This window comes from Hyaena hyaena, unplaced genomic scaffold (assembly GCF_003009895.1).
Source record: "Hyaena hyaena isolate Hyena2069 unplaced genomic scaffold, ASM300989v1 scaffold_574, whole genome shotgun sequence".
In the NCBI taxonomy this organism is placed as follows: Eukaryota; Metazoa; Chordata; class Mammalia; order Carnivora; family Hyaenidae; genus Hyaena; species Hyaena hyaena.
This window is the reverse complement of record NW_024081209.1, coordinates 602,715-629,720: the sequence shown is the minus strand read 5'-3', so window position 1 is coordinate 629,720 and position 27,006 is coordinate 602,715. Positions and strand designations below refer to the sequence as shown.

At 36.2% G+C, this 27,006-nt stretch overlaps 1 protein-coding gene across 1 annotated transcript; it reads left to right on the top strand.

Annotated features, from left to right (window-relative positions):
* Window positions 1-2,034: 2,034 nt before the first annotated feature.
* HNF4G (hepatocyte nuclear factor 4 gamma) lies at window positions 2,035-25,822 on the top strand. The gene is made up of 10 exons (XM_039256558.1): window positions 2,035-2,170; window positions 5,112-5,283; window positions 11,111-11,205; window positions 14,254-14,360; window positions 16,221-16,376; window positions 19,430-19,517; window positions 22,224-22,376; window positions 22,506-22,742; window positions 24,011-24,133; window positions 25,701-25,822. Exons 1-10 carry the CDS (start codon window positions 2,035-2,037, stop codon window positions 25,820-25,822), a joined length of 1,389 nt encoding a protein of 462 aa, XP_039112489.1.
* The last annotated feature ends 1,184 nt before the right edge of the window (window positions 25,823-27,006 follow it).

Here is a 27,006-nt window from a genome sequence, read left to right as displayed (position 1 = left end):
TTAATTATTTTATTTACTTAACCAGTTCAGTAAATCACCAATTGTAGCATTGACGAAAAGAAGGCTTCTACTGTACTTTGTAGTTTCTTTGAGAATAAAAAAAAAAATCCTAAAAAGTGTCTTCCCTTTACTAGACTGAGGCTCACTGGACTCTCTGGGTGTTTCCACATCTGAATATCATTAGAAAGACAAACGGCCCATTTGAGGAGATATGCCTGCTATTTGAATCTGCTGTATCTTCTGGAAATTCTTAAGTTTTTACTCTATAAAATGAAGAAAATGATTTACAGTAACATGGACGAGAAACAGGTTTCATCTTGAAAGCTAGTTCTGATTAATTGCAAGCGACTACTTGAGGATCTGTGCTGAGATGAGTGTGTAGCTCCTTCCCCCTTTGAGGAAAATGCACTGACCCAGTAGTGATGGCACTCAAGGCACAGGAGGCAGTAAGACAATAAATTAGGATAGTATTGTTTTCCTAAGTTACAGTCACGTTTCTTTTAGTGATTCGAATCCTGTATATGAATAACTATTTCTTTTCTTCTTTTCCTTCTGTTGGTACACTTTCATGGATGACATTCCTCAGCATTGTTTAGTTACTACATAGGTGAGAAAGATGATGGGCTATGCACAATTCACTACTTCGGTTCACACAGTAACTTGTGTTACTTCACCACAAGTAGGAACTACTTCATGCAAATGAAAACCACAGGGTTTGCTTGCTGTCCACTTCTCCAAAAACTGAGTAACTACCAATAGACCTCACTAAAGAGAATCAGTCCTTCAAATGTAGCCCTCAGATACTGTCCTCACAATTAAGAGTGCTACAGAATGTGAAGGCAAGTGGACAATTCCAGTGATTGTTGTTTGATTTCATGAATTTAGTTGCTAACGTGACTCTGCTGTGTTCATGAACAAATTCTTCACATGGTTTTGAGTTTAAGAGGGCAGCCTTCCCAGATGAAAAAGGTAATAATTTTTAAGATGCAGTATTCACAAGGTTTATTGTATAAGAAACTGAATAAGAAATATTACTTTGCAGGAATCTTTAACAAATGTAGGAAGTGAGATTCTGACTTTATAATGCAAATGTGGCTAGAATTCTTTCTTGGAAGATAAAATCAATAAACATATTCTCAGAAGTAAAATATAATCATTGACTACTAGCTTCTAAATGTTCCCCACATTCCAAATGCTCCTTGTCACATGTGCTTGCAAAAGGTAGTGTGCTATATGGATGGTAGATATTCGAAGGTTGATGATGGAAGTGTGTAGATGCACACGTTAGGAATAAGTTTTTTTTCAGTATAAGGCTTAGAATGGAATAGGTGTCAGAAGTCAAAAGAAATGAAACTTTTTCACGTAGCTCTTAGTTACAGAATACCCACAATATACCAGCAACTTTACTGTATCTGTCCTTGGGCAGTTTACAAGCATTCAAAGGATACAGATTCCTAAGTAGATAGTTAAGGAGGATATGTTAAACCATATTAGGGTTATGCATATCATAAATCCCTGTCACTTCAAATTACAACCTAAACAAAGTTAGCTCTATTGTACAGTAAGAAAAATTGAAATTAAGAGCTTATGTGAAGTGTTAACTTACAGTGTCAACATCAAATTTATAACAGTAAAGTCCCATCTTTTAGAATCGTGGTATGTGATTTCAGCCCCTTACCAGGGATAAGTCATGTTATAAATAGTTGAAGACTGAGAGATTCTCTGTTCTATTTTTAACTACTTAATGACATCATTTATTGTCTACTGGAAATCAATTTAGGAAATCATGTTAGTTTACTAAGCACTTCAGAGAAGGTGATTCCATGAAGCATTCCAAGATTATCACAAGGAATTGCTTTCGTATGCCATAAAAGAGAAAGAAATGAGCAGAATATGGCCTGCTGTGGAGTTTACAGTTTTACAGCTCCTCCCACGGCAGAGCATAAGTCACTCAGTTACAGTTAACTTTGGATTATCACTCACAGATTGAAAGCCCAACAGTCATCACGCACCCTGGCCTGCGGTGCCACTTGTATGTGTGTTCCTAAGTCAATGATGAGGGTATCGGAACCGATACTGGACATGGATATGGCAAATTACAGTGAAGTTTTGGACCCAACGTATACAACTCTGGAGTTTGAAACTATGCAGATTCTATATAATTCAAATGGTGAGTTCTCATCTGTTTGTAGATATAAAGAGAAGTAGGTATAAATACGGGAGGGTTAAAATTGAGCTTCCCAGGAGGTAGCTTCGAGTTTTCTTGCTGAAGGATTCCGAGCTTGCTTTTTAAGACAACAAATCTGAGCTTTTGCATTTCATCCCAAAATTTCAATTAAGAATGCTACGGCTATTTTATGTGGAGACTTTTAAAGAGTTGAGCAATGTGTAATAAAGTGACCTCAGATTTTGTCATGGGCCAGTCAGGGTAAAAAGAACAGTTTCAGCATTACTTTATTTACTGTAAATCACAGCAGTAGGTAATATTGGCAGATTGGCTGTGAAGTACATTTTCTATGCAGTATTTAAAATGACATACAGAACGCTGGAGGCTTTCCTGGCTGCCTTCCCCTGTCATTTCAATTCTCAGTGACTGCTGATGAGAAACTGCATTTAAAATGACTATCAGGTTTTAACACCGAATATAATATGAAAGGAAATAAAGGCTTATATTATAACCTTACTACTTGACAAGCTAATGTTTAGCCTCACAGAGCTCTTGGTATTTATCTACTGTAACATTTTAACTTTAAAGAAGGCATGAATTGTTTAGAGTTCGTGTATTTATGTAATACAGTTTACAGATGCCTTTGTATTTAGACTTTAATTCACACAAAAACCTTGTCCAAAATTAGCTATAATTGTTAGAACTACTAGAATCCAGTTATTATGTATAGTTTGAAAGGTGTGTGTGTGTGTGTGTGTGTGTGTGTGTGTGTGTGTGTAGTTCAGGATTGAGAATGTATCTTGTACTCAGGATATGATAATGTTCTGCTATGTTCCTCAATTTTACAACTGCTCTTCTCATTACATTTAAATAAACAATAGCTTATTAGTGGGAAGTTTTTTTTTAAATCTTCAGAAAAGGAATTCTGAAATTTTAGCACAAAGGGAATTAATAGGAACATGTAATCTTAGGTTCAAATCTTAGGAAGTCACTATTTTTATTCCTTAGGTTTAGATTTGTTTAGAGACATTTAATAATGGATTTGTCAGATTAATCATGATTTTTTAAAAGACTGTAGATTACTAAATAGTAAGGACAGGTTTATCCTAAATATTTAACCCAACTGACTTTTCCAAGTGTTGTCTAGTTTGGTTGTTTTGTAATAATGTTGTTAACAATATGTTAAATATAGCATAAACTCGAAGCAAGAGTTGAAGTTTTTTCCTATTTCCATAAGCTTCCTAGAACACAATCAATCCTAACACTTCTGCCATATTCCTAATACCTATTTTATTTATGTTAACAAAAGAAAGATTCCTAGATTTAAACTCTGTAACATCCCATGATTAACCCTTAAATCAATTCTCATTAAGGTTTTTCTTAACTTGATGAAATTATATGTAGTAATGTTTGCCTACTCAAAAGTATCAGTAAGTAGAAGACGTGTGTTTTCATGGAACATAATCAGGATGTGACAACCTTTAATTTTACCTTTTGTTATATTCAGAGTATGATGAGCTGTTACTGTGTCTACATTATACAATTTTATATTGATTCACTTAAGAAATACTTAAATAAAAACATTTATGGGGAAGTTTTTAGGCCTCTTCCTTCAAAACTATGCATTAGATGCGCAATTTACACGAAACACAGTTCTGAGAGCTAGAAGACGGGAGTTTGTACATATGCCAGATCTACACTCTCTAACATCATGAAGAAGTTAGTAGCTAAAAGTTGTTAAACCAAGTAGTAGTATTTAACCAAGTAGTTAGAAGTTATTCTGTAGTTAAAGAGGGGTGATAAAAGAACAGACCCGTACATAATATAGTTTTTAAAAAAATGAAGCAGTTATTTAAAAAATAAACAAGGTTGTAGATTCTACTTGAAGGGCAGATGAGAGGTAACTCCTTTAGATGTGTGTTCAGAGAATATTTCACAGAAAGTGTGAGAGTGGAGCGGCTCACAGACATCCTTGGGAAGAATGCTTCTTTGAGGCAGAAGGAACAGCAAGTGTAAAGACTGACACGGGAACGGATTTCAAGGGGGTAAAAAAGACAACATTGTTGGAGAACAGAGAACAGGATGAAAAGTAGTACCAAGTAATGGGATCAGAGGTGGGAGGGGGCTTTACCATGCAAGGCTTTATAAGATGTATTGGCTTTATCCTGTTTCTGAAGGTTGGGTGCCGAAGGCTAAGAGGATGCGAATTTCTCATTCTAAGAACACTTTGGGGTAATAAACAGTAGGGGAGCAAGGGTGGAAATAGAAAAATTAGATAAGAGGCTATTGCAGTAATCCAGGTGAAGGATTACAGTCAATTGGTTAAGGCTTGCCTTGGTGAAAGGGTGAAAAGTTGTGGGTTTGAAATATGTTCCAAACATGGACTTACTGTTAGATTGGATATGAACAATGAAGGAGAGAATCCAATGAAGACCACCAGATTATTGATCCTAAGTACCAGATGGTACCATTGACTGACCTAAGGAAGACTGAAAGACGAACAATTTCAAGGGGAAAAATAAAAGAGTTCTCTTTTTGATACAGTAAATTGCAATTCTTATTAAGTTTCAAAGTGAAGTTGTTGAATAGGTTTGGGCATTTCAGACTGAGGATACCCATGGAAGGCATCAGAGCTAGAGATAAAATATGGGGATTTTTCATCATACACATATTTAACATCACGGGACTGGAGGAGCTTTCCTTGGGAAAGGGTCTATTTGGGGGAACTGAGATCTATGGTGTGCCAAAGCTTAATCTTCAGAAGTATGAGAGGAGAAACTGGAATGGAGACTGGCAGAAGTGGCCAGTGACTAAAAAGAGAGCACTGGTGTGCTCCAAGAAGCCAAGGAATGGACTGTTTTGAGCCTGTGAATAATTAGTAGGGTAATTTAAATAAAGAACTACTAGTATTAACTTGAAGGCTGCTCTGCTTTTTCTTCAACAGAGAGCTCTGCTCCAGAGACAACAAGTATGAATACCACAGACAATGGTGTCAACTGTCTATGTGCTATATGTGGGGACAGAGCCACAGGAAAGCATTATGGAGCATCAAGCTGTGATGGGTGCAAGGGCTTCTTCAGACGCAGCATACGCAAGAGTCACGTTTATTCCTGCAGGTACTTGAGATGCTCCTTTTAAGGAAGTTATCATTAGAGGCATTTCAAAATGATGTATAAGAAGTGAGGGGATGACCGCGTCGGGCTCTGTGCTGACTGCCAGCTCAGAGCCTGGAGCCTGTTTCAGTCTGTGACTCCCTCTCTCTCTGACCCTCCCCTGCTCATGCTGTCTCTCTCTCTCTCTCCTAGAAATAAATAAAACATAAAAAAAAAAAAAAGAAGTGAGGGGATGAGAGCTTTCATATTTCTGTAACTCTACAAATAAAGTCTGTAAGCTCTCTTAAGAGTAAGGATATGTGGGAGCACCTTAGTGGCTCAGTTGTTAAGCTTCTACTCTTGATTTCACAGTCATGATCTCATGGTTCATGAGTTTGAGCCCTACATTGGACTCTCTGCAGTCAGCACAGAGCCTGCTTCAGATCTTCTGTCTCCCTCTTTCTCTGCCTCTCCCCCGCTCCTAGTCTGTCTCTCTCAAAAATAAAACATTAAGAAAATTTTTTTTTAATTTTAATGCACATGCACACTCCCATGCTCTCTCTCTCTCTCAAAAATAAATAAACCTTAAAAAAAAAAGGAATTCTTGGGGCTCCTGGGTGGCTCAGTCAGTTACGCATTCACCTTCAGCTCAGGTCGTGTCTTACAATTCAGGAGTTCGACCCTGCATCCCGCTCTGTGCTGACAGCTCAGAGCCTGGAGCCTGCTTCTGATTCTGTGTCTCCCTCTCTCTCTGCCCCTCCCCCGCTGCTAGTCTGTCTCTCTCAAAAATAGAACATTAAGAAAAAAGAGTAAGGATATGTGGATGCCTGTGCAGGATGTATTCCTACAGGGTGGTTCTTTTTTATGAAACATTTTAGACACAAAATGTATTTTTAAAAAGTCTACATACTTACCAACCAACCTAGAGCAATATAGTTGAAGCCTGTAGCAAACCCAGCTCCCCTATCACTTTTTCTTCCTCTCTTCTCTCCCGGAGGTAGCTACTGTCTGAAATTTGGTATTTGTCTTTTCTTTGTTCCTTCATTGTTTTACCACATGTTCACATACCAATAGACATATTTAAATCTATATTTAAATGGATTCTCAATCTGTGTATTTTTCTGCATATTGATTTTATTTTCAACATCATCATCGCCTGAGCCTTTTAAAACAAAATTATAAGGTGCAGATGATTTTGGTAGCTTGTTGATGTCCGTGAATGAAATTAAATTTTCATTTTAAATATATTTCTCATGCCACAATTTTGCCATTGAATTTAATGTTTTGTTTAAAATGTATGTAATTGCACTGTGTATGTCACATGTTTCTATTAGGCCTTTTAAAAAATAATATCTAGTCAGCATCATAGTACAAGTTAGGGTTAGATATTCCACCTTGAGTGTTCAGAATGACAGTTCTTTTTTTAATGTTTATTTATTAATTTGAGAGAGAAAGAGAGAGAGCACAAACTGGGGAGGTGTGGAGAGAGAAAAAAAGGAGACAGACTCTGAAGCAGGCTCCAGGCTCTGAGCTGTCAACACAGAGCCTGATGTGGGCCTCAAATTCACAAAGTGTGAGATCATGACCTGAGCTGAAGTTGGCCACAGTTAACCCACTGAGCCATCCAGACACCCCAAGAATGACAGTTCTTGATGCCGGTTAGCTCTGTTAAAGATGGACTGTCAAAAATGGCTGATGGTAAGAGAAAAATATCAATGCTTGCTCTGTTGATGAAAAGCTTGTATAGAATTGCTATGTTGCTTTAGGAAAAATTAGACATTTGGGAAGAAATTAACTCTCTCACAATATGGTGCAACTTGATTTCTGGGGATCTGGAAAAAGTTAATAACTTTCCAAATATCTAACTAGTGTTGTCTAGTAATTTTTCCACGAGAGCTTAAAGTTGGTTTAAAAAATATAAATCACCTACTTTAAAATCTTCTTGATGAACAAAAATATATACGTATTTAGATTACTCTTGCTTTTATATATCTCAAAACTCTAGAGGTGAAAAAGTAGACCAAGTAGATTTCCCTCATTAAAACATTTTATCTGATTACATTAAATGTTGAGTGCTTTTACAAAATTAACAGCTAAACTAAATACAAAATTACACGTATTGTAATCAAAATTACAATATATTTTAAGTCATGTGCTCTGTTAAAGATGAAAGACAGGCATATGAAAATTGGTGTGATCTAAACAACTAAATCCAACAAAGACTTGTAAGAATCAAAGTATATCAGCACCTCCGGCTTCCAAGATTTTCTCTCTTCTTGTATGGGAAAAGTAAGAAAGGAGTGTTCCCATAGCAACTTTTGGAATTTAAAAAATATCCTTACCACATACATAGTTTAACTCCTCACACCTTCCCATCATGCATATTGCTGCCAACTTAGCCTTCTTTACATATTTTGGCATTAAGCAAATGCTATGATTTTCCATTTGGAAAATAGTTATTATTATAATGATGAAAGTGTAGGAGCATAAAGGTGGTTTTTTTTAATGTTTATTTTTGAGAGAGAGATAGGGAGAGAGAGAGAGAGAGAGAGAGAGCACTAGCAAGGGAGAGGCAGAGAGAGAGGGAGACACAGAATCTGAAGCAGTCTCCAGCCTCTGAGCCATCAACACAGAGCTGAATGGGAGGCTCAAACTCACAAACTGTGAGATCATGTCCTGAGCTAAATTCAGATGCTTAACCAACTGAGCCACCCAGGCGCCCTGCATAAAGGGTTTTTAAGCTCAGATTTTGCTGGTCTAAATTTATCCATTTCCTTAGGTGGGCAAATTTCATTTCCATTCTAACTCTTCCTCATGCTGAAGTTGGACTTTCCCTCCCAAAACACTTTATTTTTGTTTTGTTTGTAAATGTTTATTTATTTTGAGAGAGAGAGACAGCGACAGAGTGTGAGTGGGGAAAGGGACAGAAGAGAGAAGGAGACACAGAATCTGAGACAGGCTCCAGGCTCTGAGTTGTCAGCACAGAGCCCGACATAAGGCTTGAGGTCACTAACTACAAGATCATGACCTGAGCCAAAGTCAAGTTTAACTGACTGAGCCACCCAGGTGCCCCCGTTTTGTTTTGTTTTGTTTTGTTTTGTTTTGTTTTAATTAGGCTCCACATCCAGCGTGGAGCCCAATATGGGCTCGAATTTACAATCTTGAGATCAAGACTTGAGATGAAGAGTCAGATGCTTAACCAACTAAGCCATTCATGCACTCTCCTCCCAAAGCACTTTAAATTACTGTTTCAATACTTCTCACATCCTTGTTGTTTTTTATTTTGTTTTTGTTTTTGTTTTTTATTATGGTAGTTTTTAAATTTGTATGTGTACTCTATTAGACCCTAATTTCCCCGAATAGAGGAGACAGGTTAATATTCCTTCTTATAAAATCCTTACACCAGGATCTTATACAGAGAAGGTGCTTAACAATGTTTATTCAATTTTTTCATTAATGTTAATTGGGTGTGCTTTCCTCTTGTATTTATTGGTAATCTGCTTCCCTTTCTGGATGTCTCTTCAGCCATACATTCCCAAGTGTACAATTCTTTTCTTCTCACTCTGAAAATATCTCTCTTCTGACTCAATTCATTGATAGTAGGCTTTATAGTTATTCAACTTAAAGTAGCTACTCATCATTTTTAGGAGATATATCATCTTTTATAGGTTATAAAATATGTTCTTTTATTCCCATCATCACAAATAATCAGTAATATGCCAACACATGTGGGCAATTTTATGATAGAATTTTGTAATTATTTTATTACTTTGTTATTATTATTAGAAAATATTATTATTTTACTATATGATTGATATTTGCCCCAAAGCCTTAAAACTACATTCTTGCAACAACATTTTACTGGAGGTCCTTCCTATTGGATGACTGTAAATTAACTTGGAAATGTTAAATAATATCTCCAAGTTCTACCAAGGGTGAATAGTGTTGAGTCGGTTGAGTGTCCATCTCTTGGTTTCGGCTCAGGTCATGATCTCATGGTTTGTGAGTTCGAGACGGTCTCCACGCTGACAGCACAGAGCCTACTTGGGATTCTGTCTCTCTCCTCTCTATCTGTTCCTCTTCCACTCACTCTCCCTGTCTCTCTCTCCAAATCAATAAATAAACTTACCAAAGAGATAGAGAGAGAGAGTGAGAGAGAAAGATCTGGGAATCAAGCCCGCATCTAATTCCAGAGACTGTACTTTTCTCTTTTTTGTACAGCTCAGGTTTGAGTATGTTCCCAGATTTGTGCCACCATCATTCCAACCAACTTAGAACATTATCGTCACCTTGCAAAGAGACACATACCCTTCAGCAGTCGTTACAACTCATTGAATGTTCAGATAATGCTTAGCAGTGTTTAGCAATAAAGTATTTTTTTAGGTTTATTTTTTTGAGAGGAAGAGAGAGTGCAAGTGGGAGAGGAGCAGAGAGAGAGAGAGAGAGAGAGAGAAAGAGAGAGAATCCCAAGGAGGCTCCACACTGTCAGTGCAGAGCCTGATGTGGGGCTCGATCTCACAAATCATGAGATCATAACCTTAGCCTAAATGAAGAGTCAGTCACCTAACGAACTGAGCCACCCAGGCGCCTCAGCAGTGAAGTATTTTTAATTAAGGTATTACATTGCTTTTTTAGACAATGCTGTGGCACACTTTATAGACTACAGTATCGTGTAAACATAACTTTTATATGCACTGGGAAACCAAGAAATTTCATTTGACTCACTTTATTATGATACTTGCTTTATTGTGGTGGTATGAAGCGGAAACAGCAGTCTCTCAGGTATGCCTGTCTGTGTACAATATGTGACCTTTTGTGTCTGACTTCTTCCTTTTAGTCCAGTGTTTTCAAGGTTCCTCCATGTTGTAACATATATCAGTGCCCCATACCTGCTTATTGCCAAACAATAATACGAATTGTGTCTGTGCACCACTTTTTATTGATCTCTTCATCGGCTGATGGGCATTTAGGCTGTTCCTGCACTTTGGCTATGATGAATAATGGCGGTATGGACCTTTGTGTGCAAGTTCTTGTGTGGACATACGCTTTCATTTTTTTGTGTATATACCTGAGAATGTAATTGCTGAGTCATAGACTAACTCTAATGTTTAACTTTTTTTTTTTTAAACTGCCCAACTTTCTTCCCAAGCAGCTCCATCATTTATATTACAAAAAGCAATGTATTTTTTTTAAAAAAAGAGCAAGGTATGAGGGATCCAATTTTTCCACATCTTCATCAACACTTGTTATTGTCTGTTTTGTCCCCGTGATTATAGCCATTGTAGTGAATGTGAGGTAGTACCCAATTATACAGCGACTACCCTCAATGCTCTTCTCAGCTACCTCTGGATATGTAATTGGGCAGTTAGAGTAGATTTCAATTGCATGTGAGGCACATTTAAAATTAATAGAAAAGTACTGAAAGAGAGCAAAGCATGAAAGTGCAGAGGAATGAAGTTCTGATATATTCTCCATTACACTGAAATTGCAGTAAGCAATTAGAACTCACCCGCCAAGATTTTTGAACTAGATTTGGTTCTTATGACTCATGATAGAAGCAATAATGTATACTGGGGAAAAATGAGCTATCATTCAGTTTTATTTTATTATAAAGACAGCATGAGAGGTGAAGCCAGTGTTTCCACACTTTATTGATCTGTTCATCAGCCGATGGCATTTCCATGTACGTGCTGGTCATTGACTGGAAATGTCACAGGTAATTGTTCTTATACATCCTTCCTGTTGGGCCACATTTGACCATACCTATTCAAGGTTTATTTATCTGTATATTTGTACATTTTTTTAATAAGAAATTGTCTGGAAGCTAATATTTCTTTGTTTGATGTTGTAGGTTCAGTCGGCAATGTGTTGTTGACAAGGACAAAAGGAATCAATGTAGATATTGTCGATTAAGAAAGTGTTTTAGAGCAGGAATGAAAAAAGAAGGTAATAATATATAGTATGAAAATTATTTAAGCAAAAGTGTAAAAAAATATACATTCTCATTTAATCACAGTAACCTTTTCACATGTGTTCTGAATTGCCTCAGTGAAGAATCTATAATTCTTTGAGAGTAAGAATTTACCTAAGAACACTGACACCTTGCTTTGATGACTGTCTGATTCCAGACACTACTATGGCTACTACTGTCTTATACCTGGAAACAAAATTATTCTCTAAATAATATTTCAATACCATGTTCCGAAGATAAGTGTCAAAACCTATTAGTAGGTTGAAGTTACAAATGTATTTTTACACACATATTTATTGTCAAAGGCAACTGAATATCTTCATTCATTTCATCAACACTGAACGTGAGGCTTTGTTCATTTGTTTAAGAAATATTTATTTAGCACTTCTTTTTAAAAATTGTTCTGGATCTTAAGGCTGCAGAGGTGAATATAACAGATAAAGGAGTCCTTCCTCTCAGGGAGCTTACATTCTACTAAGGAACAGAGACATGGACTATATACTCTATTTTAGTGTGCATTAATTTCATTTCAAGCATAGTAATTAATCTGATTATATTACCCTACATTCTAAATATGGTTATTTATTTTTTGTGTTTATTTATTTATTTTGAGAAGAGAGAGACAGCGAGGAGTGGAGGAGTGGCAAAGAGAGAGCGAGGGAGAGAGAATCCCAAGCAGGCTCCATGCTGTCAGCACAGAGCTCAACATGGGGCTGGAACTCACCAACCTTGAGATTGACCTGAGCTGAGATCAAGAGTCCAACGCTTAACTGACTGAGCCACGCAGGCACACCCCCTAAATATGGTTAATTTAGAAACAAATCTGGGGAATTTGTTGGAATGAGCCACTGTAAGATTTTATCCTTATAAGTTTTGTCACAGTCTTATGCCTATCATATACAAAGAAATATTTTTCATAACCATGTAACAAACCATAAAAAATGAAACCAAGTTAACACACTACAGAAATGTAAAATATACCAAACCTGGGGTGCCTGAGTGGCTCAGTTGGTTAAGCGTCCGACTTCAGCTCGGGTCATGATCTCGGGATTTCTGGGTTCGAGCCCCGCATCGGGTTCTGTGCCGACAGCCAGCTTAGAGCCTGGAGCCTGTTTCAGATCCTGTGTCTCCCTCTCTCTCTGCTCCTCCCCCGCTCGTGCTCTGTCTCTCTCTGTCTCAAAAATAAATAAAACAAACAAACAAAATATAAAATATACCAAACCTATCTTGAACATAACTCATTTTTTCTTTGTCACAATATTTTAAAGAGACAAAAAATTCCATTAGTTCAATTTAGATTGCTAGTCTCAAAAAGAAGGCAAAATAAAGTTTACAGAACAAAGGGAAAAACATTTTGTCATTACAAAATGACTTATTTCTAATGGTATATTTAGTAGTTTATGGGATTAATTATATACTTTGTCAGTCAACTTCATCTATTTTACATGAGCCACAGCATTACTCCTACAAGAGTATAAGCAAGTCACCATCCTGCATTTCCTTTAAGAGTGTACACATTGTGAAATAAAATTACTTTCAAAAATAGTTAAATCGTGTCTCCTGCTGTTCATAGAATAATGGATTTTTTTCCTAAGTAGATTAGGAAGTAACTTTTGGGTTTCAAAGTAGATATATTTCTCCTATTTACAGTAATCACATAATAGCAAAGTTAGTAGGATGGGAACATATAGAAACATGGGTTTATGTCAAAAACGATAGCAGTAAGAAGACTACAAATGTTCAAAATTTCTTTTGGTATGTTTCTAAGGATTGATCATGTAAATGAAATTCATAAAAGCATAGTTTACGTTTTAATTTTTTATCTCCACATATGCATTTCCACATGAGTCAGTTTGGGCTGAAAATCAATGACAATTTATGTGGGGGCGAAAAGAGTAAGCTACCAGTAAATATGATTTTAAAATGAAATATTAATGATTCACTCTCACTTAAACACTACTCACTCTTAAAGGCAAAAGTCCAGTGTATCTTCTTCCAAATTAATGAACTGGTGGTGAATAGTATGTTTTGGGTAGATAGTAGATTTTGGCATAGGAACTGATGAATCTCTTTAGTATTAAAGAGAGTAATTGCATACAAGATTTTAATAGTTTAATGTCTTATCTCTCCAGCAGAACAGAATAGAGCATTGATTTAAAAGTAATTTAGGGACTGCAAGTCTTGTTTTTGTTCTTTTTAAGTATCCAAAGATACATTCATCTCCTAAGTTTTAAACTGTAATTTTGATATTTGACTTGTATTATTCTTTACATGACAAGTATGCAAGGCAATACTCCCTTGCTCACTCTTCCTTATGTTTAATATGTAGTTTTCAATAAGACATTTGGCTCTCCCTTAGAAGCTTTTTATGTAATCCTTAAGGAGCCTTCACCTTTCCAAAATGCTGATATTCAAAACTTCATTCCTCTCAGGAGAGACCCCTGGCTACAACTTTTGCTTAATTAATGTCAGTAAACTGCCCCCAAGGACATCATTTCAGAAGAGATTATAATATTGCAAGCTTAAAATCACCTTAACTAAATAAGTTTACTTTCCATTTTGGCTAGTGTTTAAGAAAAAAAAAAGAATACTGAAGTTTCAAAATCTATGACTCATGTCTTCTAACAGTGGAGAGACTCTCTGACTTGGTCAATGTCATGGCGATACTCTTCGTCTACTTATCTTATGGTTTTATTAACTCTGAGAGAATGGAAAGTCATCCTGTTATACAGCGTGGCTGCACTGGCTGACCCAACACTTTGTGACACGCATGCAACCATGAAATTTCAAAAGGCAATATTTTATGAGCTCTATTGGCAGGCCTGGCTCTCTACTTTTTAAAAGCAGTACAGAATGAAAAGGATCTTCAGGCATACCTCCCACTCTGTCTTAACCCCTTCCTAGGTCTTTAAGAAATATCCGTTCTTACTTTTTATTACTATTTTTTTTTTAATCTTTAAACTGTATGTCCTGACATATACTGAAGAGAACTGACCAATGAATATTGCGATTTTTCTCCCCAGCGGTGCAAAACGAACGTGATCGAATAAGCACCAGAAGAAGCACATTTGATGGCAGCAACATCCCCTCCATTAACACACTGGCACAAGCAGAAAGTCGGTCTCGCCAGGTACCCGCCGCACACTAGTACCCTGTCCTCTTTAAAAGAATCAAATGTCTATTTAGGCATAATTATAAAATAATCTACATTCCTTTAAATGTGCTTACTACTTAAACACATTGCAGTTTTACTTTGAAAATATTAGGTGGACTGTTGACTTCCTGTTGACTTTCCCTGGATAACTTCCTGTTTTTAAACAGAAAAAAAATGAAATGCATTTAAATGTAATATCATTAAATCGAAGTTAGTTTACAAGATTGATTTCAAATATTGAACGAGGAGCACAGTGCTCTGGAGGCACTATCTTGTTTGACTGATTAAACCTGTAAAATTGGTTACTATGACTTTTTGGGAGTTTGGTTAAGACCTATCATCGGGGCTTCCCTCCTTGAAAATGGTTTCTGGACTCAAGAACTCATTTTGGCATCTGAAACATGTATTTAAGGGAAGAGCCAGAATTCAGAAGCCAATGGAGAAAGAGTTTATTATTTTAAATTTCTAGAATGAGAATATCAATTCCAAAACTTAAAACATGTCTGTCATTAGTTATAGACATAAAAATAAATCATTTACAAATAAAATGAAGAAACCTTTGGAAGACAGGTTATTCTGGCATTGCTCCATTAGAAGAGTTAATCGTATTTTTCTATTGTAAAGCAAATTATGAAATAGCTAACTATTAATCGGGTTGTGTAATGAGTCTGTGTAACTACTTTCATTTTTGATAGCACGAGAGTGGTATGATGAGGCCAACATCACCATTATCATCAGTATTTGAAGATTACTGGATAGTCCTATAGAGCATTTATGGAATGGCTTAAAGGGAAACTGTGAGGAGATAAACATACACACAGAAAGATACGTACACCACACACATGCATATTCAAAAATTAAGTTTATAAGGACTTTTAGAAAGAGATTTTCCTTAGCAGAAAAACATTTTGAACTCATTTATATTTTACATAGTTTGAAATTATATATAATTTGAAAACTTTTTCATCCCGTGTTAAGCTTTTCAGTGTTGCCGAGTCAAAAGTTGGTTTCTTAATTTTATTTTGATTGGCTTCTACTTAACGTGGCAACATAACTAGTTCTGGCTTCTCGTCTAAATCCTTTCTTCTCAGTTTTGTAAACTGTATCCACTGGAAACATTTTGTTCAGATATTTAAAGAAGTTAAAGGTGGGCTCTCTCAGTGGAAAGGTCATTTTTTAATGAAAAATAAAATCTCAGAGTATATTTCATGTGAATACTGCATATCTTCCTGTATAGTCATTTTGAATTAGGAAACTCCCTGAAAGTTGAGTAACTTATTTTATGGGTTTGCTAGTAAAATAAGGTACCGCTCCCAGAGCATGGTACTGTGCCATGGATGTTTTCCATTTAACTTGTACTGATTGGTAATTTTTTCCTCAATTTTAAAATGTTTCATATATTTCAAGATACTGGGGCAATGAGAGTGTCCATTTCAAAGGTGTTTATTTACTGGAATCATAGAAAAAAGAGAAATCACAGAGAAAGACAGATACCATATGTTTTCACTAATATGTGGATCTTGAGAAACTTAAAGGATGACCAGGGGGAAGGGAAGAGGAAAAAATGTTACAAACAGGGGGAGGGAGACAAACCATAAGAGATACTTAAATACTGAGAACAAACTGAGCGTTGATGGGGGTGGGAGAGAGGGGAAAATGGATGATGGGCACTGAGGAGGGCATTTACTGGGTTGAGCACTGGGTGTTATATGGAAACCAATTTGACAATAAATTATATTAAATTTTTTAAAATAAATTAAAAAAAGAAAAAGAAAAAAGAGAAATGATACTCATTCTATTTTAAATGATAAATTAATGTAATCTTCTTAATGCCAGATCTCAGTCTCAAGCCCTGGGGCAAGCACTGACATAAATGTTAAGAAAATTGCAAGTATCAGTGATGTTTGCGAATCTATGAAGCAGCAGCTCTTAGTCTTGGTGGAATGGGCCAAATATATTCCTGCCTTCTGTGAGTTACCGCTGGATGATCAGGTATAAGTTAAAGATTTTATGAATGCTTTCAGAAATGATTGTTGAACCTTGCCAATTTTACATGTTTTTTAAAATTAGATTTATAATAGATTTACCATAGTTGACAAGGGTTAACTTATCTTGTGAGAGAAAGATCGGCTTTCGTGTCCATTCACCTTGTTCTATTAAGAGGCACAACTGTTTACCTTCTATATTAGGGTTCTTGCAGATTTATTAATTGGGCAAAGTTGAGGAAGACACTGATCTTCCCTCTTGGAGTTTGAAAAGCTTAAGTGAAGAAGAAAAACAGATGGCAAGTAACTGCCATTGAAAGACAAATGTCTGGGGGGCAAATGGTACATTATCGTGTCTTGGTGTGTCTTGGAAGGCGCCATATAAAATTTCACTGAAACACCAGGCCACTCCTAGACCAAAACCTCATAGGCTGCGTTGGTGTCTTGGTAGGAACTTTATACGATTAACATAAAATTTTGCCTTTCACGTTGTCAATTTTATCCTAGCATTTACTGCATAAAAATATGGGTTTGGCAAAAACATCTCTAGAATCCTGCTCTGAAATCTATGGAGAAATAGAATTCAAATACAATCATCTTTTCCTAATACATATATTTTGTATATTTTGTCATATATACATTAAGACATTTTAATGAATAGTTAAGAATTTTAATTTCTTGGTTTGTGAAAATTAGATTATTAGCTTCAGATTCATTTTTAAAGCTTCCATTTAAATAGTTTATAATATTTTGTAGATGCAAATAATTAGAAAATGTTTAATTCCCCACACTGAGTAAACCATTATATGTATTGTGCACAGTATATATTTTTACACCCTCTGACCAGTGCTCTTAGACACTCATACACAAAAACAAACAATCAAAGGGAAAGGTGCGTTTGTGATTGTTTAAAAATCAGAGAAGGGCAAAATATTTACACAACCAGAATGAGAAGTGATCATAGGAAGTCAGAAGTTATATTTCTAGGACAGCATTTCACCTGGCGACCAAAAAAAAAAAAATAAACAAACAAAAAAAAATCCAAGTCCTATGATATCTGAAATCATTTTTAAAATGTTCTGTAACTGCTTTCCTGGTGTGAGTCATGGTTATTGACATATCATAAAGATAGCTTAGCTCGGAAGGTTGTTTCAGAGTGAATAATGCTAAATTGCTAAAACATATGTGTCTCACCCCAAGCCATATAAGTAGGGTTTTGTTATTTATCAGTTTTATACTTTTATTATCACTCCTCTTTAAAAGTTGCTGACTTATGTTTGAAGGCACTGATTTAAAAATTGGAGATTTAAAAATTGGAGAATTAAAATCTAGTAACCTGTCAAAAATGGTTTTTATTTGCTATACGACACTTGAATACTAACAATATAACATTACTAGCCATGGATGGGCAAATATCCAATGTGGTTAAGGCACTAGAGAGGTAGCTTTCAGTTTCATTAAATATTACATTATTTTATTTAATTCCCTCAGGAGCTCTGACATAACTGATATTATCTCCACTTAATAGTTTTTAAAACTGATCCATGATCAGTTAAATTCACTCAGAAAATTCATCAAATGAGTATTTATCAGGACTACATTTCTGTTTTAGGGACTGTGACGATCTGGCAGTAAAAATACGGACTCGTCACGATTCTCGTAAAGTCTGCACTCTATTTGGGAGAGACAGACAATAAAAAAAGATACAGATTATGAGTAAGTTAATTCTAGGTGGGGGTAAGTTCTATAAAATGGAATGGGGTGAGTTGTAGAATGCCTGTGTTGGATTGGCAAGACCTTCTTTAAATTGGGGATTGGAAATGTTTCCTGAGACCTTGAAGGACAAGGGGCCGCCGAGCACACCAACACCTGAGGACAAGGCATTCCAGGGACAGGAGCAGCATGTTCAAAGGCTCTGATGCTAGTCAAGATAATAAGCCTAGAGAAATGAGAGCAAGGGATGTCACAAGATAAAGCCAGATAAGTCGGGGTAGGGGTGTGCAAACCGTTGTGATTTCACCTGGGAGGCCACTGATAAGGGTTTTAAGGTTTCATTGTAAAGACAATTAGAAACCAGTGAAGAGTTTCCAGGAGAGGCATGATACTAAGTGACTATTATTTCACAAATGTTATTTGGGAAGCTCTGTCCAGAAGGATTTAGGATGGAGGAACCAGAAGGGAAGCAAGAATCAACACATTAGCTCTGTGGAGCGCATTGTGGCAGGCAAGATGATGACCATGGGGCGGTAGCTATGGAGAAGCAGTCGTACCTGGATTTGCTGTACAATTAGAAAGGAATCAAAGTGGACTCTTGTTTCTGATGTAAACAAGCATTTTGGATGAGGGGTTCATTTACTAAGATGATGAAGATATTAGAGAAACATTACTTCGATGTTTTATACTTGGAATGCTTCCTAGTCTTCCTAGTAGAGGTGATGGCAAGTAGGCAGTTGAGCACATGCGGAAAGCTCAGTTAGTTGAGAGCTCAGTGCAATTAGTTTCAATCTACAAAGTGTCGGCAATGAGGTCACCCATCCTCTTCTCAGTTTGTCACAAGTCCTCGCTTTGCTTTTATTTATTCAGTTTATTATGCGTAATAACAGAGTGTGTTTTAAATTGGGGATTTTCTTATTTGGTCCTGATGACTACACTTTGAGGTTTTTATCACTACCTCCATTTAACAGATGAAAACTCTTGAGTCCCAAACATACTAGTTAGCATATCTAAAATTCAACAGGTAGTTGGCCAGGCCAATGTGGCCAGGCCAGCATTTGAACTCTTTTTGATTCTATTTCATTCCCAATCTACTTTTTTGTTTGTTAGTTTCCATTGTATTATCTTCTAAGCTTTAGAAATTTTGACAAGTAAAACTCTATTGACATGCTGAAATAGAAAAATGGAAGGCTTAATGATGGCAAGCATCTATGAATATTATAGTTTATTAAAACCAAAGAAAAAGTCCCAGGCTTAAAGAACACTGAATTAATCAGATACATATTATACCATCTTTTAATCATTATATTTTATAATTAATTGTTAAACTTGAAATTTTTCATTAAGGTGGCACTGTTGAGAGCTCACGCAGGGGAACATTTACTGCTTGGAGCTACAAAGAGATCCATGGTGTATAAAGATATTTTGCTTTTGGGTAAGTTTTTTTTTTTTTTTTAATTTAAGAAGAAATTATGCATGCTTCATCTTTGCACCGGATCTATTCTGTATGTAGCAAGCATTCAAGACACTGTCAAATGGTACTCTCATTTCACAAATTGGATTTAATTAATTGTGTCTTCACTCAAGACCCTATCTTTCTTGACTTGATTGCAGGAAAGTTCAGAGGATGTTGAGATGTTGCGGGTGCATTAAAATTTAAAAATAAGAGTTGGAGAGGGGCACCTGGTTGGCTTAGTCAGTAAGCATCGGACTTTGGCTCAGGTCATGATTTCACAGTTGACAGTTCGAGCCCCAGATCAGGCTCTGTGCAGACAGCCCAGAGCCTGGAGCCTGCTTCAGGTTCTGTGTCTCCCTCTCTCTCTCTGCCCCTTCCTCGCTCACACTGTCTCTCTCTCTCTCTCATAAATAAATATTTAAAAATTTAAAAAAAATAAGAGTTGGAGATGGTGGTCAAAAGGTACAAACTTCCAGTTACGAGTTAAATAAATACTATGGACTCAAGGTACAACATGGTGACTAGAGCTAACACTTGCTGTATATAATATATGGGGAAATTGTTGAGAGTAACTTCTAAGTATTTTCATCACAAGGTTTTTTTTTTTTTTTCCCTTCTGTTTTCATTGTATTCCTGAGTAGATGGACATTAATTGAACTTACTGTGGTAATCGTCTCACAATATATGTACATCAAACCATCATACTGTCCATCTTGAACTTATACAGTGGATGTATGTCAATTATTTCTCAATAAAACTGGAAGGAAAAGATTTTAGAATAAAAGAGAAATGTAGCTCAATAAACATAATATTGAAATATGTTTAAATCCTATCAGGACAATGAATTGGTGATTTATGTGACCACTTTATTGGGGCCTCAGTGTTGTTTCCCACTCCTTGAGTGGCTACTTAAATACTTGTTTTATACACTTCCGAGGAACATGTTTATTTCCTATGACCTCATTGCCTGTGATATGATGCAAAATCCCAAGTTAAAAAAATTATTTGCACTGTGTCTGAAAGTCCTGATAGTTAAGTTGTATTGCTGGAAGAGGCAAAGTAGGATGGCAGGTTGAATGGGAGAAGAAGAAGCAAAGGGAAGGCCTTTGTCTTCCTTAAGTAATTGCTTCAATCCCCCCACCTTACTTACCTTTTAAAGTTAGTTTTCCTGTTGAGAGAGTTGAGATCACTCTAATGATTATTACCTCCACTTCTCGCTGGCTGTGTGAAATGAGAACTAGATTGCTCATTCTATCTTTGTGTTAGATATTTTGACCCAAAATAGAAATAAAGTTTAATGTATTTATCATATATAATATGATATAGCTAATATAACAGATACAACTAATATCTATTGAGGACTTACTATGTAAGATGCACTCTCTAAGTGCTTTACATATAAATACACACTATCTCATTTAACCCTCATGATAACCCTAAGGGATAGGTACCATTATTCTGCAGGTGAAGAAATGCAAGCCGAGAAAGTTTACCTAAGCTCACAAAACTAGTAAGGTATAGAGACAGGATTCTAAACCACATAATGTGACTGCAGAGACGATGCACTTGGATTCTATTAAACACTCTCCTGCATTTATAACACTGCTATAATACTGCTGTCATTGTAGATTTGAATACAATATACTTAAAAACCAAAATGTACTTGCTACCTGATTCTAAATTGTTTTGCCCTGAATAATTAGGTAAACTAACCTTTCATAAAAGCAAGAATACATATGGGGTGCCTGGGTGACTCAGTAGGTTAAGCGTCCGACTTCAGCTCAGGTCATGATCTCACAGTTCGTGGGTTCGAGCCCTGCTTCAGACTCTGTGCTGACAGCTAGCTCAGAGCCTGGAGCCTACTTCAGATTCTGTGTCTCCCTCCCTCTCTGACCCTCCTCTGCTCACGCTGTCTCTCTCTCTCTCAGAAATAAATAAAACATTAAAAAAATATTTTTTAAAGACTACATTTTTTTGGTTCTTTTGCACAAGTTGTTACACTGAAGATTGCCTTTGCCTACAGTGAAAGAATTCAGAATACTGACTTTTTATAAAACCAGAAAATAGCAATTTAGCAGTTATCTTAGGAGCTTTAATAAGCTTCTAATTATCTAATATTTTCGAAGCTGTATATTTGTCACTTATAGCCAGAGACTTTATAAATTAGAGCATCCTTAGGGATTAGTCGGGTCTCTACCCAATTTCTGAACTTTCTTGAATTCATCTACTTAGGCTTGTTAAAATTGTGTTTCACAAGTTGTGACACCAACATACATCCAGATCACTAAAGGAGTCCTATTTTTATCCAGTGTAAGCAAGAAAGTTTCTTTAGGTTTTGTGTTACGCTCTTTAATCATTAAGACACTAATAGATAACTGACATAATGGAAGGCTAATCATTATATTTTGCTTCTCTCCTGTCAATTATTAGCTTGTTACTAGTCTGTACTTTTGTGTTATCACTAGTGACTGAGGCTGTTAAAATGCATGTGATCATACTATCAATGTCATTGATCCTTCAGCTGTTAAGTTTTCTAGCATAACTAACTTACCACTACTGAAAGGAAGTACTATTCCTATCCCTTCACGGGAAGAATCATTTAAAGTATTTATTTTGTAAAAACTTAAATCATATCCGACAGTCTTTTGTTGGAGTGTGCTGATCTTTTTTTTTTTTCCCTCTTAGGAAACAACTACGTAATTCACCGCAACAGCAGTGAAATTGAGATCAGCCGCGTGGCCAACCGGGTTCTAGATGAGCTGGTACGACCATTTCAAGAAATTCAGATTGATGACAATGAATATGCTTGTTTGAAGGCAATCGTATTTTTTGATCCAGGTTTGTTTTCAGAATTCCATTAAAAAATAATTATAATGAAAATCAAAGCATTCTTTAATACTGGAATACTTACTCTCACACGCTAGCGAGACGCGATCTCTTAGATTGCCCCTTTTCTTCCTTTCTTAGATGCAAAAGGGCTGAGTGACCCGGTAAAGATTAAGAACATGCGGTTCCAGGTCCAGCTCAGTTTGGAGGACTACATCAATGACCGGCAGTACGACTCCCGGGGCAGGTTCGGCGAGCTGCTCTTGCTGCTGCCCACGCTGCAGAGCATCACCTGGCAAATGATCGAGCAAATACAGTTCGTTAAACTGTTTGGGATGGTTAAAATTGACAACTTACTTCAGGAAATGTTACTGGGTGGTGAGTGCATTTAAGAATTTCTTTGTTTTTGGGGTGCCTGGGTGGCTCAGTCGGTTAAGTCTTTGGCTCAGGTCATGATCTCAATGTTCGTGGGTTTGAGCCTCGCCTCAGGCTCTGTGCTGACAGCCAGCTCAGAGCCTGGAGCCTGCTTCGGATTCTGTGTCTCCCTCTCTCTCTGACCCTCCTCCCCTGATCACGCTGTCTCTCTCTCTCTCTCTGAGAAATAAATAAAACATAAAAAAAAAAGAATTTCTTTGTTTCTCTATTAGCATTGCACTCTGAAAACGGTTGACCTGTTTGTTTTTCTTATTCCAAGTATTTTTTTAAAGTTATTTATTTGAATTCAAGTGAGTTCGCATATGGTGCAATAGTGGTTTCCGGAGTAGAACCTATTTATGTTTGTCTGTGACATAGTGAGCTCATTTTTTTTTTTTTTTTTTTTACATTTAGAAAGTCTGCAAAACCCATTTGGTGGAGACAAAAATACTTGAACGTATTGAAATCCTCATTCTTACTAGTCTCTGCCCCATATAGTTCTTTCCTCAGTTTTTATCCTTTCAAATATGGTAAATGGAAATGGATTTCCTATTTTTAAGACTCTGTGAGGTGTGTTACATTTTTCTATGCCTTGACTCCTTTAAAAGCTCAAGGATATCAATACTGCAACATAACCTAAAATTATTTGCAGTAAATACCTTAAAAATAAACATTTGCTCCCGGAATAATTAATTGACATCACACAATGAGAAGGGAAAAATGAGATTTCATTGCTGCAATAAATGTCAGGAATAAGTTAAGAAATCATTTATTTTGTGTTCGGATCTAAATTAAATTTCCTTGTAAAATCGCTTTATTTTAGTTTAGTTTAGGTTTAGTTTTCTGGTGCTTAATGTGTTCCTAATGACATCTTTCTGAAATAAAAGTTGTTTATGCTATTAGTGTGATCCCAAATACTATAAACTTGAGGTAAGTGATTCTTGGAATTGCCTTAACAACAGGCAGCAAACCTAATGATTCCAGGAAACGGCACACAAGGTCCATTATTAATATACAACATAACATGATACAACATTAATCCAGCCAATGCACAGTGAAAGCTGACATTGTCCTTAATATGGCAGCAGTTCTATTCATTTATATTTGAAATCCCAAAAAGCACTTTGCAAAAATAGCAATATTCAAGCTGTCAATCAAAGCATTCATTGCAAGGTAAACTTGCCGTCGCTGATTAAATATCACTAACTCAGGCGTCTTTTTATCTTCTCTAGGTGCACCCACTGACACCAGTCACCTCCATCATCCAATGCACCCGCATTTGTCTCAAGATCCATTAACTGGACAAACTATACTTTTAGGTCCCATGTCAACACTGGTTCATACTGACCAGATCTGTAAGTATCTTTTCAACCATGACATTTTTTAAACCTAATTAAGAAAAAGTGGAATTGGGGCGCCTGGGTGGCTTAGTCGGTTAAGCGTCCGACTTTCGCTTGGGTCACGATCTCGCGGTTCGTGGGTTCGAGCCCCGCGTCGGGCTCTGTGCTGACTGCCAGCTCAGAGCCTGGAGCCTGTTTCAGTCTGTGTCTCCCTCTCTCTCTGACCCTCCCCTGCTCACGCTGTCTCTCTCTCTCTCTCTGTCTCCTAGAAATAAATAAATAAAATATTAAATGTTAGTTTTCTAGTATTTTTAAAAGTATATTTGCTGACCCTAATCTATTTAAAATCACATCATATTTCACATTTTTATGTTACCTCTTTCAACTTAATATTTCTGAGAATTATTTGTAAAGGAAAAATTTGCTCTCTTAAACCTCTTTGGAATAGTTTGTATTTTATGCAAAACAAAACATTAAACACATGCACAAAAAAATGTAAGTTCATGTGTATTTTCCTGGCCTCTTAGAGCAGGCTCCCAGTGGGCTTAGATTCATCCCAAATATCCAGAAATAATTTTTTAAAGCAAATATAGTTATTCTTCTGTTAATTAAACTGTATCTAAATATGTTGTTCCCAAGCAATTGCTAAACTATATTTAATAATGTAAAGTCAATACATAAAAGAAGATCAGGCAGAAACAACTGTTCTTACTTTTGTATCAATTTTTAAAAGCTATTTTGAAAAAAAGAGTCTAAAGTTCGCAGTGCTTTAGTCTGATTATCAAACTTTTCTACCCATTCTGTTAAATATATGGAATTATAATCAATGTGAATATTGAAATATTTCAAGTTTTAAAAAATTAAAAATCTAGAATAGCTCTTAGATTATTTTATAATATAGTAAAGTTTGCAATGGGGAAAATATTATTCTAGATAAAGAAGTATTTAAACTGTAACTTCTTTTTTTGTTTTCAATTACTTGGGCTTGCTCTGTGATGAGGAAGGGATAGGTGAGCTCAACTGTAATAGAATAATTTTGACACGAAATGCCAGGATTTTTCAGATGCTTTTCATTTCGATAATAGGTTTCAAAGCACTTGCAGAATATCTTAACTTTTTATATCATCTCTTGTTTGAGTTAGTGGAATCCAAACCAAATATACTTTATTTTATGTGCATTTTTCATTGCAAGAATTGTACAGTCGTTTTCTAAGATTTGAAAAAAAAACCTGGCATTCTGTTAATTCTCTTCATTAACTTTTTCTCTGCTGAGTTTGTGAGAAAATCAAATGCTCATAAATGCTATTAAGAAAGACAGGAAGTGACTATTGAGTGACTGTTAAGATGTGTAAGCACATTCGATATGGATGCTATCTGGGAGTGAAGAGAGCAGTGCAACTCAAGTAGCACCTCAGTGTATTAGGTAATCATACCTTATAAGGTATTAGATAATCATAATTTATATATGATCGTTTAGAAACATCTCCAAAGTGAAATAATGCATATCGGCGTCATGCAGGGCTTGCTAGGCAGGGTCAGGGTGATGGTCAGCAACACGTAAAATTCTCTGATTCCTTTTTAGCAACTCCTGAGACCCCACTTCCTTCTCCACCACAAGGCTCTGGACAAGAACAGTACAAAATAGCCGCAAACCAAGCTTCAGTGATTTCTCACCAGCCTCTCTCCAAACAAAAGCAATTGTGAGAATGTTTACTCCTGAAGGGCACTGCATAAATGTGAAAACTTGTTGCTCTTAAAATAACTCAGGATAGCACTTTTGGCAAACTCTTAGCCAAGGCTTCTTCATGGTGCTGTTATAAGATGGTATCCTATTTTCTTGTTTATACACTCATTTTGTTTGTTGTTGCTATTGTTTAAAACTTTCAGATGCAAATAATGTATATCTGAGTTTCAAGATGTCTGTATAGTGTATTTTTCCAACTTCCCTTGCACTGCTCTGGAACCAGATGAATCTTATGTACTACTTTCATTTGTTGTCTTGATATTAATTTAAATCTGTAAATAATTGCTTCATTGTGATGCTGATGCAGAACTGAGTGTTCTTTTTTGACTAAGAACGGTAGATCAGCAACTCCAGATCAATGTGAAATGAGCCCAGTTTTTTTTTTTTATCAATTTTAAACTTGAAGTTAGAAAAACAAAGCAGTTGTTATAAAATAGGAAATATTTCTATGAAGACGAATCACTTGTTTATATCTACTGGCTAAGAAGCATCTTTTTGGCCCACAGTTATGTATGCCTATCTTAAGCTTAGAAAATTATAAATAGTCATTCTTATGATTGACTACTGCTTGTAATCTGCCTATATTTGAAGATGTATTTTAACGTAGAACATGTTTTACCAATCAGGATACAGGATAAATGCTAAAAAAGGAAATCCTTCAAACAGTGGTTCGACCAAGAGAAACACTGATTTCTCTCTCTTACAACAATCTAGTAGTCATCCAGTGACTTGAATTTAGCTTATGCCCACATCTAGTTCCCAGGGAGCCCTGGAGAGGAGTCTTTAGGTGATGAGCCTTGTGCCGACTAAAACGGCACCTCCCTCGGAGACTGATATCGGGAGACAAACTGGGCGTCTGTCACAAGCACATTGTCTCACTTAATCCTCACAGCAACCCTGTAAGGGAAGGGTTCTTACTATGGTTTTTAAATATATGCAATTGATGTGATGACTGAATCCTGTCCATCCTGTTATCTGTAACACATATTTACATTTAATCAATGAGTGTAAATTTGTTGCAGCATGAGTAAGAAACCACTGTTGTAGCCTTAACGTCTTCCTCCTAAAAAAACCACCAAAAACAGAAAAACTAAAACAAACTAAAACAAAACAAAACAGACCTTAAAAAAAAATTAAAGGGAAT

Excerpts from the sequence above, each read along its gene's own strand:
- HNF4G (XM_039256558.1), top strand. The coding sequence starts at position 2,035 with ATGTGTGTTCCTAAGTCAATGATGAGGGTATCGGAACCGATACTGGAC. Across the intron at positions 22,743-24,010 it reads TCAGGAAATGTTACTGGGTG|GTGCACCCACTGACACCAGT; the intron begins GTGAGTGCATTT and ends TATCTTCTCTAG. Across the intron at positions 24,134-25,700 it reads GGTTCATACTGACCAGATCT|CAACTCCTGAGACCCCACTT; the intron begins GTAAGTATCTTT and ends ATTCCTTTTTAG.